The sequence below is a fragment of the Nelumbo lutea genome, chromosome 4 (assembly GCF_056320005.1).
Source record: "Nelumbo lutea isolate HS-2025 chromosome 4, American lotus-T2T, whole genome shotgun sequence".
Classification (NCBI taxonomy): domain Eukaryota; kingdom Viridiplantae; phylum Streptophyta; class Magnoliopsida; order Proteales; family Nelumbonaceae; genus Nelumbo; species Nelumbo lutea.
The window spans coordinates 49,402,151-49,418,959 of NC_142687.1; the positions used below are offsets into that span (position 1 = coordinate 49,402,151).

Here is a 16,809-nt window from a genome sequence, read left to right on the forward strand (position 1 = left end):
TATAGCCCATTTGCCTATCAGAAAAAGAAAGAAAAAATATGACGTTTGGTATTCTTGATAGAAGTTTGGCTTTAAGATAGTTCAACCTAAAGAGGTTTTCTAAAAGTCTGGTTAAAGAATTAGGGCCCGTTTGGCATATCTTTCCATGTGGTCTTTCGGCTGTTTACAAACCGGGAGGACCGACTTTCGATCTATTCCCATTTGGCTCATGGAAGATCTAGCCGCCAAAAAATGGAGTGCCAAAAAGACGTGAGAAGCCCATTTCGGGCTGATTTCGGGAAGCTTCAAATGAAGCTTCTCGTATCTTTCGTGCTTTAATCTTGTGCGAAAGATGCGAAAAAACGTGCTGAAAGATTTATGTCTGCCAAACATGCTTTGGGCTACTCAAATCTTCATGCAAAAGTTCAATGCATCTTTTACATATCAAAGCTACTAAAAGATCTTTTCAAAAAGACATGCCAAACGGGCCCTTATTCTTCAAGGGTATCCGATATTTTTCATCTTTACCACCCAATACCTAGAATTTGACCAATGTAAAGAGATACAGTGCAATATGAATGAGTATTAGGGAACTCCACCTAGGTATAGTACATCCTTCTAAAATCCGATATTTTTTTGGCCCATGTAGGCTGAAACATGTCTATATTATTTTAAACCTTGAATTGAAGCACAAGTGACAAATGTGCTTCTTAGACAAAAGAGTTTAATTTCACATATATGTTTATTCATGTGGGAGAAGAGACAACCTGAAATGGGTCATATGTACATTCATGTCACCCTCCCCCACTGTGACAAATTTTACCCTCCAAATCTCCAATCAAGGTTCAAAGTATTCATGCATTTCTGTGCATCAGCAGAGGTATTGATATTTAATCGATACTTGTTTTTTGCTTTTACTTTTCATTTTCAAATTTTACTAATTTTGTGTATAGATAGATATATTGGGTTTCAAAGATACGATATGATACACCCTATATCAGATTAATATATCCTATCAGTACTTTGAACCTTATTTATTATGGTTCAAAGCAATCCATATGCATGATAAAGGAAAAATCAGTATAAAGCGATTATAGGGTGTTCGAGGATGTAAATGATTTAATTTGTTTTCTAAAATATGAATAATTACAACTTAAAAAAAAATTGTATTGTTTTTACTGACATAACAACTGTGTTTTTACTTTAGACCTTGTCAAACACCCCTAATCATGGTTCAAAGTATCCATATGCATGATACAGAAAAATCAGTATCAAGCAACAAATGATGTGAATGGTTCGATTTTCTAAATAAAAACAACTGCCACATCAGCAATTTTTTATTGTTTTTGCTGACATGTCAGGCATTTTGTTTAACGAAACAAAACCATTCACATTGTTCAATCATTAATTTACATTTACTACTATATAAACTTGACAGATGTCTTTAATTCCTAGTATTTAGCGCATCATTTGGTTCAAAATCAAGGAATACAATACATTGTGAGACTTTGAACCTTGAGTTCAATTAAATAAATGAAAATAAAAAAATTCAAAAGTAAATATTAAAAAAATTAGTGAAACTATATAAATAAATAATGAATGCTATGATAATAAAGAAATTAGGAAACTCATCTAAAGAGGTTGGAGACTCAATCACCCAAAGTATCATCCTCGGCCAAATTGAATAATAATGAAATTAGATACTAAATAACCCATGGAGGGTAGAAGGTAAAGCCCATTTTCCCAAAACACCTGGTCGAAAAGCGCAATTAAGATAATTCAGGTGCCACTATACATAATATTTGAACAGATAATTACGAATCCGGATCTCACATACATCACAGTCACACATCGGGAATATCTCATCATTCTATATAGTATTATGCACAGGAGATGTTCCCAATGCACAAAGCTAGTGTATTGTGGGTAGACATAGGCAGAGTTCTTGTGGACAAGAGATCCAGAGTTAAACTATGATACCATTGGTTGATGTCATCACAAGAATATGCAAAGGAAAAAAAGACAAAAGAAAACACACACAAAAAAAACCATAAATCCATTAAATAAAAACAAAGAAAATGAAAGGAAGGCTTAAGGCCATGTTTGGTTTGAAAGTAAAGGTAGGGAAGGAGGGGAAAAAATAGGGAAACTTATATAAAGTTTGTACTTTGTACAGGTTTTCCAACCTTAATTTGTTTCAAACCAAACACAACTAATGAGAGAGATTTCTCATAAATCAGAGAAATTGTTTGTTTGGTACCATTGATGCCATATCAGCCAATTTCTGAGAAATCAACAATATTGAGTTTGTTTGCTAGTATCTCCCTTGTCCACATCAGATGCCATGTCATCTAAGAAATGACTATAATTTATCTACAAACTCATATATAGAATTTAGTAAAATACATATAATAAAATCTCCCTTGTTTTAGTTGAGAACCTTGCTCATGAAACATAAAGATGAGATAAAGCAAGGAACTGATCATAGCAAAACCATGTTTGGCTGGACACAAAATAACAGAGAAACAGAAACTTGATGGTAAGTTGTTAAGGAAATTTGTAAAATTCCCTCAGAACTTTCACTCCTCTCTCTGCTTCTCTCTTATTTACTGTCAAACCAAAAGGGTACCTTTGATGCTGCCCACCATGTCAACTCTATACCTGGTGGAAAATTCCTACTGATGAGGTAGGTTTAAAGTAACAGCTGCAAGCAGAAACCGTTTGGCCTCAAGCAAATAAAAGATAAAATTTGCAAAGGTAAGACCCATGTAAAACAAACTCTGCCTTCTTTTTTTTTTTCATTTTTCCTTTTAACAAAGGGTTATTAGGAGTGGGAGAGGTTATATTTTTCCTCTGTACTTATTTATGCATAGTTTAATAAACAAACAAAAATAATAAATGGGTTTTGTTGTTGTGTGGTCTGTGGTGGCCTATTTGCCTCTCCTTTCACAAAAAAGGTTCTCTACTGCTAGCAAGACTTTTTGTCCATGCAAGTCCAAACTCAAGCAAGGAATCCAGTTTTGCAAATTGACAAAAGAATTCCAAAATAGTAAGAAAGCACGCTCCTTGACTTTCAGAGGCTATCGTGTGTGTCAGGTAGTGTATAAAATAGTAAAAAGTTTATTTTTTTTTTTTTTTCCCACCAAAACAGTTGTATTGCTAAGGAGCATGGAGGATTATAGTCCATTATGGTCTAGATTTGGGTTGACCATGGCAGAACTCTTGATGGGTGTGTGTCAGATGGACCACTTGTAGGTTCTAAAGATGTGAAATGCATTGCCTATGATGCTGCTTGCGAGCATCATGTACCCTCTCTTGATTTTAGAGACCAGATTGCAAAACTAGTTTCATATTTCTTCAGCATCTTCTCTCTCTCTCTCTCTCTCTCTCTCTGTCTGTGTTGTACACACACCGATTTTTCAGGTGAGTTGAATTTGAATCAGCAATGCATGAGCTCTGCGATCTGAGAATCCTTGTAAATGGGCAACACACATTCTTTCTAAATGAGGTAATCTGAGCTTCCATTAACTGTCTTGTTAGTTGTTTCTTTCCAACCTCTGCTATTATTTGCTTTGTTTTTCCTTCGTTGGTAGTAATTTTAAATGCTTTCTTCTTCTTCTTTCATTATATTTGCAGAAGACTATCTCAACATTCTCGGGGAGATTGAGGAAGATAATAAAGCAAGAGAAGAGAAAAACCCAGATCAGAAACTCAGGAATTGAAATCGATGATTTCCCGGGAGGCCCAGATGGGTTTGAGCTGGTTTCAAGATTCTGCTATAACGAAGGCAGAATCCCTATAACGCCATCAAATGTCTCCCTCCTCTATTGCTCTGCAGCCGTTCTTGAGATGACAGAGAAGGTCTCAAGCTGCAATCTCCTGCAACAGACAGAAACCTTTCTTGAAGGGATGTTCTACTGGTCTTGGAATGATATATTGATCTGTCTCAAGAGCTGTGAATCATTCTTCTTGGCTGCCGATTCATCTGGTCTTCTTCAAAAGCTCGTCTGTTCACTTCTGGCAAAGATTGCCCAGAATTCAGACACAATACTCAATGCTTCTTCCCCTTCTTCCTCCTCATCTCCTGAAACAACATCTGGGTTTAGATTCTCTTCATCTGCCAAGACCACACCAGAATCCATGAAGCCATGTTCTTCTGAAGGTAAGGCATGGTGGTTCGATGATTTGACCATTTTACCCCCCAAGATCATTGAAAAGGTCGTCAAGACGATGGGTGCTTATGGAACGGAGAACAACAGCCTAATCCTCACCAAATTCCTCCTCCACTACCTCAAAGCTTCTGTTCAGAGAAAAGGTGGTATTCGGTCCAAGTTTGACTGTGGTGGACTTGCAGATACAGCTGTACATGGAGTAGTTTTGATGGGAAAAACCGCTTTTTCTTGCAGAGGGCTGTTTTCAGTACTGAGAGTGATTTCTGGTTTGGGTCTGAGCAGAGAATACAGAGCTAGGTTGGAGAGACTGATTGGTGGGATGCTTGATCAGGCAACATTAGATGATTTGCTCATTTGTGGACATGATGGGGGTGTTTACGATGTGAATCTGGTCTTAAGATTGGTCAGGGTGTTTGTTAACGATGACGGATTGACGATACAGAAATTAAAAAAGGTTGGGAGATTGATTGATAAATACATGGGAGAGATCTCTCCTGATCAGAATCTCAAGATTTCAAAATTTCTTGCAGTTGCAGAGAGCTTGCCTGACTCTGCTAGAGATTGCTTTGATGGTGTATACAGAGCTATTGACATCTATCTTGAGGTAAATATCACAAACCCATCATTTCCTCTCTTGCTACCCATGATTAGCAATTGAGAATTTTCTAGTTCTCAAGGACTTTCCCCTATTTTTGATTAAATCTTCCTCAATTCTTCACTCAAGTAAGTTTTTTTTTTCTTCTTCTGCCCACAAAAACTGTTTTTACTTCTACTTTTTTTTATATTCAATTTCCTCTTGATTTCTTGCGGTAAATGACTTATTTTTTCTATTCATTCTCTAATTTTTTAGCCCATTTTAGAATGTGTGTAATTTAATGCTGGTATGTAATGACTATATATAATTGGTTGGTGGTGGTTAAATTCCGTTTCCTTGATGCTACAATTCAGTTATAGTAAATTCATTATTCCAAAATTACCCCCTACACTTATAAGGCTGCATTTGGACTTCATTTTGACATAAACAGCTTCTAAAAAAGACACTTCTGAGTTTTGAAACGGGCTTTAAGAAAAATCACTGTTTTGGTGTTTGTCTCATCACCAGCTTTTTCTGTTCAAAATAGAAGTTAGATTAAGTTTTTGTTTTTTCCCTGCTTTTTTCGAATAGGCTTTTCTGATGTAAAAACTAAAAAGCCCATTTCAAGCTTTTTTCACCGGACAATTTTTCGAGTGGCTTTTGGCTTTCCCAAGATAAAGGCAAAGCTCCATTGAAGATAATTTTGGTTTAGCTGAATGTGATGGATGGCTCGTCAGCTGGCTGTGCAATCAATGATAATATTCCATGTTTGTAATAAATTCATATTTTCATAGGTCCCATTAGGGGTTTGGATCTGTCACCCACATACTTACCCACCTAACATGGGAATATCTCACTTTTCATTTATAGGGAAATGGTGTGAGGGTGTTTCATGGGTATAGATGTGGGAACAACTAGTGGGTAATAGATTAGGAGGCCCCACTATAAGATGGGGTGTGGGTTTCATGTATTTTCTTAGTAGCATAGAAAAGTGTCAATACTTTTATAACTTTATTTTAGCTTTTTATTGCAAATAGTTTCAAGGGGTTGGTTAAACACCCCCTTATTTAAGGTATCGAAAGTATGAAATTCAAGTCAATTAATCCCAATTTGGTTATTTAATTAAGTGAATCAAATCCTGATTATAACTGTAATAAGGGGTAATCTGTGCAGTCACATCCCACACTTTCTTTTGAGGAACGATCAAGGCTATGTAGATGTCTGAAATACGAGAAGCTAACGCTGGAAGCCTGTAAAGACCTAGCGAAGAACCCTAGAATTCCTCCGAGGGTTGCTGTGCAAGCGCTCGTCTCTCAGCAATCCAAGGTACAGCAGACGCAGTTGGTTTTGTACAACGAATCGGATACCGAAAAGTTTTCAGGGTTTTCCGAAGAGAAGGAAGATATGAAGATGAATTTACAGAGGATGCAATGGAGGGTGGTTGAATTGGAAAAGGTGTGTAGAGAGATGAAAGGTCAGATGACAAAGATTGTGAAAAATAAAGTCATCAATGCCCCTGCTCACAATAGAGCATTACCTAGACTATGTTGAATCTTCCTCTCTCTCTCTCTCTCTCTCCCTCAAAGAGTATGTGTGTTCAATTGTAAAACATTGTATTTTTGTGATTTTTGAGATAAAGGGTAATTTTGAAATTTTGTGTTTTTTTCTTTTTTTTTTTCCTATTGAAGCATTTAATCCAGGGGAAGGAGTGTATGGTGGGTAGGAAACAGTGGGGATAGGATGGATTTATTTAGTGAGTATGGGCCACAAGTACACTTAAAACCCAGAATTTTTTAAAGGGTTCATGTAAAATTCCCAACTCATTTTTCTAGGATTCTCTTCATTTTAAACCCCCTGTAAGACATATTTATCTGTTTTAGTGATCATAATAGAAGTGGTTCACAAGCACCATTAGTATTAATTAATGATAAAATTAACCTTTGAGTCATTGACCAACCTATTAATCTTATTTTATAAATTTTCTATTATAGAAGTGCCCATTTGGGAGGGCTTGGCTGAACATTCAACTAAGTTGGTTAAGCTTAAAAAAACGACGAATGGATGCCGGATCAGGGCTCTCCGATAAGCCATTCGGGCTCGTGAACAATACCGATAAGGTCTATGGGAAGAATTGAGATTTTCACACAAAATTGGTCCTTACACCTACCTCACAGCCCTTACAGCTGTACATCAAAAACATTTCTATACTTGTATGTTTTTATTGATAGGAGATATTTTCGATAAACAACTTTAAGAGCTGTGAGATGGGTGTGAAGACCAATTTTGTGAGGATGGGAAATGTTATTAATTGGAAACCCAATTTCCAAGGACAAGGACGGAATTTCAAGAAAGTGAGAAAAACAGATGGATGACTATGGAATGGGGAAGGAGATGGATTAATTGATTTGATTTTTTTTAATATAAAATAAAATAGATATGGAAGTGGTTTATTCAAGATCGGATTCAGTCCTAACAAAAATTGTCCTCACAACACTTACAGCTCTGTATTTAAAACAAATTTTGCCATCCATGCAAAGATGTTTCCAATGCATAGCTACAAGTGTTGTGAGGTCCCTAAATGGAAGGACAGTGGGACAAAGAGAGAGAGCAAGGTTAGTACAGAAACTTTCAAAAGTATATTTTGAAAATGTCAAAACTATCATTCAAAAAAAAATACTGTTCATTGTCTTCTACCTAGAGACCGAACTAGTTTATCTTCAAAGAAAAATAAAGAAAAAACATGAAATATGATAGAAGGAAACAATAAACGAAAACAAAAAAAATAATGACAATAATATATTCCAAATCTAAAGTTAAAAGGCAATAACTTCATTAATCTAGAATCTCAAATACTTTAATCGATTCAGTCTCAACATAAAAAATAATGAATAGTATCTTCCTTAAGTTGAGGAGATGAAGAATGTTATATAGGTTCAAGCCCTCAGGCTTAGAGTTCAGATTGACGCGCGCCCACAGAGCACGTCAGCACATTCCAACCGTGTCTTGGAACATCTCCCCATGAGAGATGCGGGAGATGTTCCCAATGCACGCTGAAAAGGGCAATCCCAGGAGTACAGCGTGCAGCGCACGAGAAGATGAGAACAGAAAGGAAGCTAACGTGGCAATCCCAACTGACTTAATCAGTCATGCATAGCTGGCAACTTCCAGTTGAGATCCTCTGTGACTGACAGATTGAGAGGTCAGTTGTGCAATGATGAGAGTTTTCTAGTAAATACAACAGTAAATAACGGATGTCTTGATTGGCTGCAATGGATTCCTTCTAGTACGGATCAGGAGAAAGGGTGATTTGAACTTGGAATTTCCCAAACAGTTCAGTAGGAAATTCACCGTTATAGTGGTTTTGCAACCACCAGGAAGACTGGGACCCAGTCCGTGTGTCCTGGACCCTGGTCAACAAGGGTTGAATTGGTTGGTCTCAATTCTCTAAGACCCTTCAGCCTTGGGAAATGAATACTAAAGATGGATTTGGATCTTTACACCTTGTATTGGTATCTATCTGATATTTGATATTTCATGTGATTACTGTTGAAATAAAAATATAGAAATAGATATGTTTTGAAAATGCATAGATATAGATAAAAGATATATAATCAATTGAGTGGTTAGAATATAGATCGAGCTGATTTAAATTGGGTAGTCCTAAAATAGATGCGATTTCGAGCCCCACTATTTGGAGAAAAGTTATTTGATATGTATGAATAAAGTTTTGTACTGTGCCAAAATTAAATACGGTTCCAAAGATATATATAAAAGCTTGGATACATCAAGGAAATGCATATAAATCATATAAATACATTAATAACATTAAATCTAAAGTTGAATTATCTATGAAAATGTATAAACATATAATAAATGCACAATTTAATAGATTATTTGAAGAGAAACGTCAACAATTTTCAGACTCTAAAACATGCCCACATCATACAATAATTATCACTCTATTTCAACTTTTATAATTAAAATTTTCAATTTTTGTTAAATTTTTGGAAAATTTTACATGTTTAGTATTTTTTATATAAATAAAAACTATTATTCAAATAATAAACATACTTTCATTTTTAACATATAACTGTTTTATTTTACATATAATTGTAAATTAAAATATATAAATAATTTAAGGTTGATAAAATAAATTATTTTTTACAATTTTTGTTTTTTATTAAATTTTTTTTGTGAAAATTAAATCTTGAATTATTTATTTTGTTAAGAGAATTTATTTATTTAGTATTTTTATGTAAATAACAACTCTATTTTTTTTTTCAAATAATAAATGTTTTTTCATTTTTAACATATAATTTATATATAAAGTAAAACATGCAAATCATTTAAGGTTCTCATTTTCAACTTTATTAATTTTTGGGTGAAAAATAAATTTTCTGGTGCAAGATATTGTAGGGCATTTTATGCTTGGAGTTCAGGTGGATGGACTATTGCCTGTTAGTATTTAGGTATTGCTTCTCTTGAAATAGAAAACCTGACCTCCGTTTTGTTTTCTAATTGGATGTGAATGGATGTAATTCTGGTCTCAAGTTTTGAGGTCTTGCCTATGTTAAATTTCTGTTTCTTCTAGACATTTAAGGGAGTTGTTCTATACTTCTATGTACATCCTGCATATTACATATGCTTGCCATTTGCAGAATTGATGTATGAAGAGAGTCAGCCATATTTGCTAGGGAAGAATGGAAGCTTTCTTTTATCCTACTTAGGATGATTAGTTCATTATTAAGGCTGTAAAGGTTAATTTCCTACCTTATTCTTTGAATTTACTACTTTTTTGGTTTAAAAATGTTAAATATTTTGTTTGGAATAATGTTGAATTGATCAAGGTTTCTCAATTCTCATTTGATTAGTAATAAATCCTGGGTGGATTTCTAGGGATTAAGCTAGGACATTTGTGTAGGTCTTATTTTCCCTTGTTTGCAAGCTTTGCCATGCTAAATAATTTAATCCTTTTTGCATAGGGTTTATGAGGTGTGTATTTTCTTCTTGAACAAAACAAATGTTTAGTTTTCAAATATTGTTTTCTTGATATTGGGGGTTTTGATTTATTACATATTTGTTTGTTATTAGTTTCTTATTTTGGTATTTGGTTTGCTTAATATAATGGGTTTATAGGTCCATTTTTTTCTTGATTGTGATTCTGTGATGGAAGTTGAAGATTAAGAGTTGTAGAGTTGAGCGTTGTGTTTAGTTTGCTTATCTCTATTTTTTTTTTTTTTTTTTTTGCTTTCTTTAAAAAAGAATTTGGGTTTGATGTTTTCTTCAGCCTTCCTTTTCCATACTTAGTACGGATTAACTACGTATGCTATTCAAGAATGCGAAGGTTAGTGGGCTCCATATAGATAGTGATTTTCCTCTTCTTCTTTTTGGAAATTTAGGCCATGTTTGGTTCAATTCTCGTTCTTTCTCATTCTTATTTAAGATGAAATTCTAAACTCAACAAGAATGGGATAAAATGGGCAGAATCAGAAAATATTATTATGAATCAAACACTTTTTTCCTAAAAATTATTTTTCTTTAAGAATGACAAATGCCCTATGTCCTATCATTTTCATTCTACAAAAAAAAAAAAAAAAAAAAATCAGTGTCATTGGTCATTAATTGTCAGCCTAGGTCTCCAAAACTGTCAATATAAATGTTTATCGGTGGATGGCCAATGTTCAGTTCAGTGTCCATCGGCATAAGTTTCCATGACAGTCCACCATTAAACATCTATGGCAACAATTTTGTAGACCTAGGTCGGCAATTTACGACCACTGGCATAGAGTTTCTCTAAAGAATGAAAATGAACAAGATCACGCATGACTATTTTTCATGCTACTGGCTACCTCAAATTTTATGTTATAGGCTGATTTCTCATTCTAAAAAGAATGAGGCTTATGGCAAGAATTTTGTAATCAAACACTCTAATCTTATTCATTTTTAACCATTCTTGCTTAGGAAGAGCAAGAATTAAAAGAATGAGGCCCAGAGCTGCGAACCAAACATGGCCTTAAATAAATTTTCTATTGAATTTTAGCTTACAAATTTTGTAGATTGATCAAAATTTCTTGACCATAGGGGCCATACATGTTAATCTTCTAGTTAATTTCTATTATTAGGTAAAATTTCTCTCTTTTTCTTTTTTGTCCTTTCTTTTAGACAACAATTAGTGGTGCCTCTATTAAGTGGATTTTATATTTGAGAAAATTCATAATCACCATCAGGGGTGGCAACGAGCCGAGCTTTTCACGAGCTGCTCGAGCTCGGCTTGCAAAAAGCTTGGCCTGACTCAGTTTCAGCCGAGCTCGAGCCCAATTCATTGGCTCGACTATGAAACAAGCCGAGCTCGATCCTTGTAGAATTATTATAATTATAGAAAATAATTATTTAATATATATAATAAAATTATAGAAAATAATATATATAATAAAAATATTATAATTCTTCTTTTTTTAAATATCAAATAAAAAATAATTTTTTATTTTTATAAAATATTTTTTTCTCAAAATCGAGCTCGATCTTATGAATTTTTTACTCGAGCCAAACTCGAGCCTTGTAGAATAGTCTCAAGCCGAGCTTGAGCCTCATACTATTCGGCTCGACTCAGCTCGAATCCACCCTAATCACCATGCTTTTATGGTGAAAGTACTCTTGAAGCCTTCATTGGATAACCAACATGTCTCTCTTTATCTCATTTGCTTAGTTGGGTTATTGATACTTTCTCATTCACTTAGTTACTTTACTGATACTATCATTGTATATTCTTATTCTATGAATTAGTTGTTCATTTTATTACAATTTTTTGTACTTCTTTTGTGGTGCAAGTAGATTTGAAGCCTTTCATTACATAACCAATGGGTCTCCCTCTTCATTGTAAACCAAATCTTTTCCCATGTTTTTTTTTTCTTATTTTTGCTTCTTAAATCAATGTGAAATTGTGATTAATGTTTCCCTCATCACATGAAATTGTGATTGAGATTCTTCTATTTATACTTCATATCAACCTGTCGTGGTGTGTAATTGTAACTAATAATGAGGAAACTTAAATCAATTTCAGAAACTATCAACCTATTAAGTGTTTTGGTTCTCTCAAGTGTCAATGAATCAATCACCCTTTATTCCAAAATGATTTTGTTTTTTTTCTTGTAGGGAACTTAAAGAACTTTAGAAATTATCAACCTCTTATGGTGTGTAGTTGTAACCAATAGTGAGAGTTAAGGTGAAAAGAATTTTAATTAAAAGAAATATAAAAATATAGTGTTTTGTGTCTCTCAAGTATCAATCACCCTTTATTCCAAAATGATTTTGTTGTATTTTTATGTAAGGAAACTTAACAAATCATACATTTTTTGTTAGAGTATATTGTAGGTTAAGGTTATGGGTTTACCATTTAGAGAGATTAAAGATGCCGATTTCAACTATTGGACAATGTATGTTGTTAGCTCCAATTATATTGATATACATTGAGTTTTATGTATTAATAAAATCAGTACATTATTGTTTTATGTTCATATTAGTATGTTTCTATGAATTACCCCTTAACTAGACATCTATAAAATTTATGTTAGTTTGAAAAGGTTTTCATCATTCTGACAAGGTCAGCACTAATGTATTGTCGAAATGGTGTAGTATCTTATTTTAATTGTTGGGGTTAGACCCTAAGTACAGTTGGAAAGTTGCACTTAACCCCATACTTGATAATAATACTGCACTAGGTCTTGGATTGAGCTACTTTTGATATGTCAGTCAATAAAAATCCTCTTAGGGTCAAACATATGGGTATGTTGAAGCAATTTATAATGTTACCTAAGTGGGTGATCATTGTGATAAGATCAACCCCTTCGCTAAACAAAGAAAATATCAATATTTACACTATCTCTAATGGAAAATTGTTAGTAGTGGATCTCAAATATTTTCTAAAATCTCTTTGTAAAATGTATTTATATTTATGATATATTATTTTATGAAAAATATTTGCAAAAGGTTTTAATCTCAAAATCTATCTACGAAGAAGGTGTGACATTATACTTAACAGTTAGGGAAGAGGTCATTCCCTAAAGCAATATTTTGATCATTTAGGGCTGAGAGATTAAGAGCAAAAAACCATTATAAGGTTGAAACCCGATGGACTTTATCCTATATAAATCTATTATCCTTAGGCTTCATAAGATAGTTGAAACCAATGTCACTTAGACTTAAGTGTTGGGCCTAGACTGAGCCCAATTTGATTGGCTTAGGGGTTCATTGCCTTTAGTTAGTGAATTCTATCCATGTGTTTTCAAACATGGGATGAACTCATATGGACTGATATGATACATTTGTGGGTCCCACACCATATATTATTAAGGCCTAATAAGGCTTGGAACAATTACTTTAAGTGAACCACTTTAAGTAATAGGCTTTAGCCAATTAACTAATAAGACTAGTTGGACTAGTCACATGACAACTTAAATTGTCATGTGATTTGGATCGAAATATTACCTAATGTAATTAGAGACCTACCCAAATATGATTTGGATAAGTCCTAATTACATTAAGAGGGTTTATTTAAAGAGGCAAGAGGGAGAGTTTGAACTACTCTTATCTAGCTACTCTCTTGCATTCTTTCTCTTTTCTCTTGTTTCTTATAAACCCTTATTCGAACCATCCAAGAAGGACTTTGTTCCTTCAATATTTTTTGTTGTGTTTTGAAGAAAAAACATCAGATTTGAAGTGGTTCTCACAGTTGCATAAATCTCAAGTTGTTAGAGAACAAATTCAGCTGAAAGATTGTTGCAAGATTGACCTCCAACATTAACCGTGTCATCTTTAGTTGGGATGCCAATTTTGGTCTAAGTTTTGGGTGTGAACTACCACTCTAAGAGCTGCAATTTGTGGACTTGTATCAGGTAAATTCACTTCAATTTCAGATTCCAAATCTGGTTCAAAACATTACTAGATCAATCCTAGGAGAATCCAATTCACCTAAGTCCGAGAATCTAGTTCTTGGGTTCAAACTAAAAATTTTGAAAATCAGCCATTTAACCCTAGCTAGTTTGGTTATCAGACTATTTATTATTAGTCTGTTCTTCATCAATATTTTGGTTAGACGAATTAAGTTGAATAGTAAAGACGAAGTAGACGATAGGTTTCATATTAGATGTTTTGATCACTTTGAGAACATATGATCTAGAAAAGATCCATATCTATAATTTTATGGATTTTTATATTTTATAAATAATCTATTTACAAGAAACAAAAGATATTAGAATAGTAAATTCAAATTATAAAGTAACAAACATACTCACCATTCTTTGGTGGGTATTGTTGGCGTTGTGTCTTATTTTACAACTGCTAGATTAATTTTAATCTAACGGTTGGTGTGGTTCCTCTTTAGGTTAAAGAGGTTTTACATATAAAAGCTTTCTTTTGTATGTAAAGTTAAGGCTTTTTTGGAGAGAAGGTGTGGGAGAAAAATACAGAGTGGGTTTTCTCTTTTGTTTTTGTTTTTCAAGTTGAGTGGAAAGGAAGAACAGGTGTACAAGGGTTAAGGTTTGGTTTGAGTTACAATCCACAAGATATTTGTAATGCTTATCAGTTTTCTTTCATAGCGAATAATATGTTTCATCTCTCTCGTGGACGTAGGCAGTAAAGCCGAACCACATAAGTGTTTGTGTTCTTTGTGGTGCTTGTTTTTATTTGTCTTTGCTTGGATTTCATCATTTTTGCTGCTATTAGATTTCTCATGATTGCTATTTCAAATACCTTGTAATTTTATATTATGGGTGGTTGTTGTGAGGCCTCAACAAAGTGGTAATAGAGCTCCTAGGTTAGTGTTTACAAGGTGTTTATAAAATATCTTGAGAGATAATGGCAACAAAAGGTACAAATTCTCAATTCCAGATTGAGAGGTTTGATGGCAAAGGCAATTTTACCTTATGGCAAAGAAGGATAAAGGATATCTCGGTTCAACAAGGCTTGGCTAGAGTGTTCAAGGAAAATGATGGGAAGCCATAAGACATGAAGGATGTTGATTGGGAGGACATCAAGTCAATGTGTGCTAGTACGATTCAATTGCTCTTGGCTAATAATGTTATGGAGAAAGATTATACATTAGAATTGTGGGATAAGTTGGAGAAGCTTTATTTAGGAAAAAACTTAACTACAAAGCTATATCTAAAGATGCAATTGTATGGGATGAAGATGGAAGAAGGTAAGAATCTCTTGGAACACCTAAATGTGTTCAACAGTATATTGAATCAACTAGAGAAAGTTGATGTCAAGGTGGAGGAAGAAGACAAGGCCCTTTTGCTTCTTACCTCAATTCCTAATTCATATGAAAACTTGGTGGAAACATTGTTATAAGGGAAAGATACAATGAAAATGGAAGAAGTTACCGCATCTCTTCTATCCAATGAGGTTAGGAGGAAGCCCAAGTATGAGGGTAGGCAAGACTCTGCGTTGGTTACGTTGGGAACGGATCGGAAAGGAAGGTCGTCTGATAGGAGGTCTAAGAGCAACAGGTCTAAATCCAAGGCCAAGGAAAAGGGAAAAGTGCAATGTTATAGATGCAAGGAATTTGGTCACATAAAGAGAGAATGCCTTATATGAAAAAGAAGTGGGGATGAATCCAAAAGTGTGGCAATTGGATATGATGATGATGGAGACATTTTTATAGTCTCCGAAGGTATGTGCAATTTTTGTCCAAATGAGTGGGTTTTATATTCTAGATGTTCTATGCATATTTGCTCTAAGAATGAATATTTTGACACATTCTTAGAGAAGAAGACAGGTATTGTTTCCTTGGGTGATAGATCTATGTGTAACATCACAAGTATTGGGACAATTAAAATCAAAATGTTTGATGGAACAGTTCACACTTTGGGTGGTTCCGCGTATGTCCTAAAAATGCACAAGAATCTAATATCACTTAACAAGTTAGACTCTAAGAGTTGCAAGGTTTTTGTTGCAGGTGGAGCCATGAAAATCACACATGGTGGTATGGTCTTGATGAAGGGAGGAAAATGCAAGGGTTTGTATCATCTGGTTGGAAGTACAGTGATTCCCAAGACCTCGATAGGATGTTAGAAACAGAAAACACAAGGTAGTGTGGCCACACAGAGGGTTTCTTTTGCGGATAGAGTGGAGCCAAATGCTACAAGTTTCCAAGGTATAAATGACGGTGAGTAGAAGATTCCTGTTGGAAGGGAGGAAGGATCGATGTCCCTCTCTAAAGTTAACTAGGATTGTTAGTTTGGGTATGGTTGCATAGGTACATTAGTCGTTTTGTTTGCATCAGGTGAAGTCAGGACCGAATGGTTCAAGTTATGTATAGCTAGTTGATGTTTTACAAGGTGTTTGCAATATTTGCAAACAGGTGGAGGCACAAATGGTGTTTCTCTAAGGTGGAGATTGTTGGAATTGCGTCTTATTTTACAACTGCTAGATTAATTTTAATCTAACAGTTGATGTGATCCCTCTTTAGGTTAAAGAGGTTTTATATATAAAAACGTTCTTTTGTATGTAGGGTTAAGGCTTTTTTGGAGAGAATGTGTGAAAGAAAAATACAGAGTGCTCTTGGTATGAGAGTGGATTTTTTCTCTTGTTTTTGTTCTTTGGGTTGAGAGAAAAGAGAGAACGGGTGTACAAGGGTTAAGGGCTGGTTTGATTTGCAAGTCAAAAGATATTTGTAATGCTTCTCAATTTTCTTTCATAGTGAATAACAGGTTTCATCTCTCCCATGGACATAGGCAGTAAGGATGAACCACGTAAATCTTTGTGTTCTTTGCGGTATTTGTTTTATTTGTCTTTATTTGCCTTTGCTTGGAATTTATCATTTTTACTACTATTAGATTTCTCATAATTGTTATTTCAAATGCCTTGTGATTTTAGATTGTGGGTGGTTGTTGTTAGACCCCAACAGGTATATAATGGCATTATAAAGTGGTTGTTGGAGAATGTTTAAATAGATTTCATAGTTAACTATATACATAAAAACATTTTTTAAATTTTATTAATGTCTTTTTTAAATAGGTAATCTCACATATTTTTATAACACGGTTTGGTGTTGGTTTTTTGATTTCCATATAAATATGTATGTGA

General features: G+C 34.2%; 1 protein-coding gene across 1 annotated transcript; it reads left to right on the forward strand.

Moving 5' to 3' along the window:
* The first annotated feature begins 3,039 nt into the window (after positions 1-3,039).
* Positions 3,040-6,377, forward strand: LOC148855669 (BTB/POZ domain-containing protein At3g19850-like). Its single transcript, XM_088984364.1, has 3 exons — positions 3,040-3,487; positions 3,616-4,755; positions 5,899-6,377. The coding sequence occupies exons 1-3, from the start codon at positions 3,425-3,427 to the stop codon at positions 6,274-6,276; spliced, it is 1,581 nt and encodes a 526-aa protein (XP_088840490.1). The 5' UTR covers positions 3,040-3,424; the 3' UTR covers positions 6,277-6,377.
* Positions 6,378-16,809: the final 10,432 nt, after the last annotated feature.

Coding starts and splice junctions, on each gene's coding strand:
- LOC148855669 (XM_088984364.1), top strand. CDS start 3,425: ATGCATGAGCTCTGCGATCTGAGAATCCTTGTAAATGGGCAACACACA. Junction 3,488..3,615: donor ACACATTCTTTCTAAATGAG/GTAATCTGAGCT, acceptor TTATATTTGCAG/AAGACTATCTCAACATTCTC. Junction 4,756..5,898: donor CTATTGACATCTATCTTGAG/GTAAATATCACA, acceptor TAATCTGTGCAG/TCACATCCCACACTTTCTTT.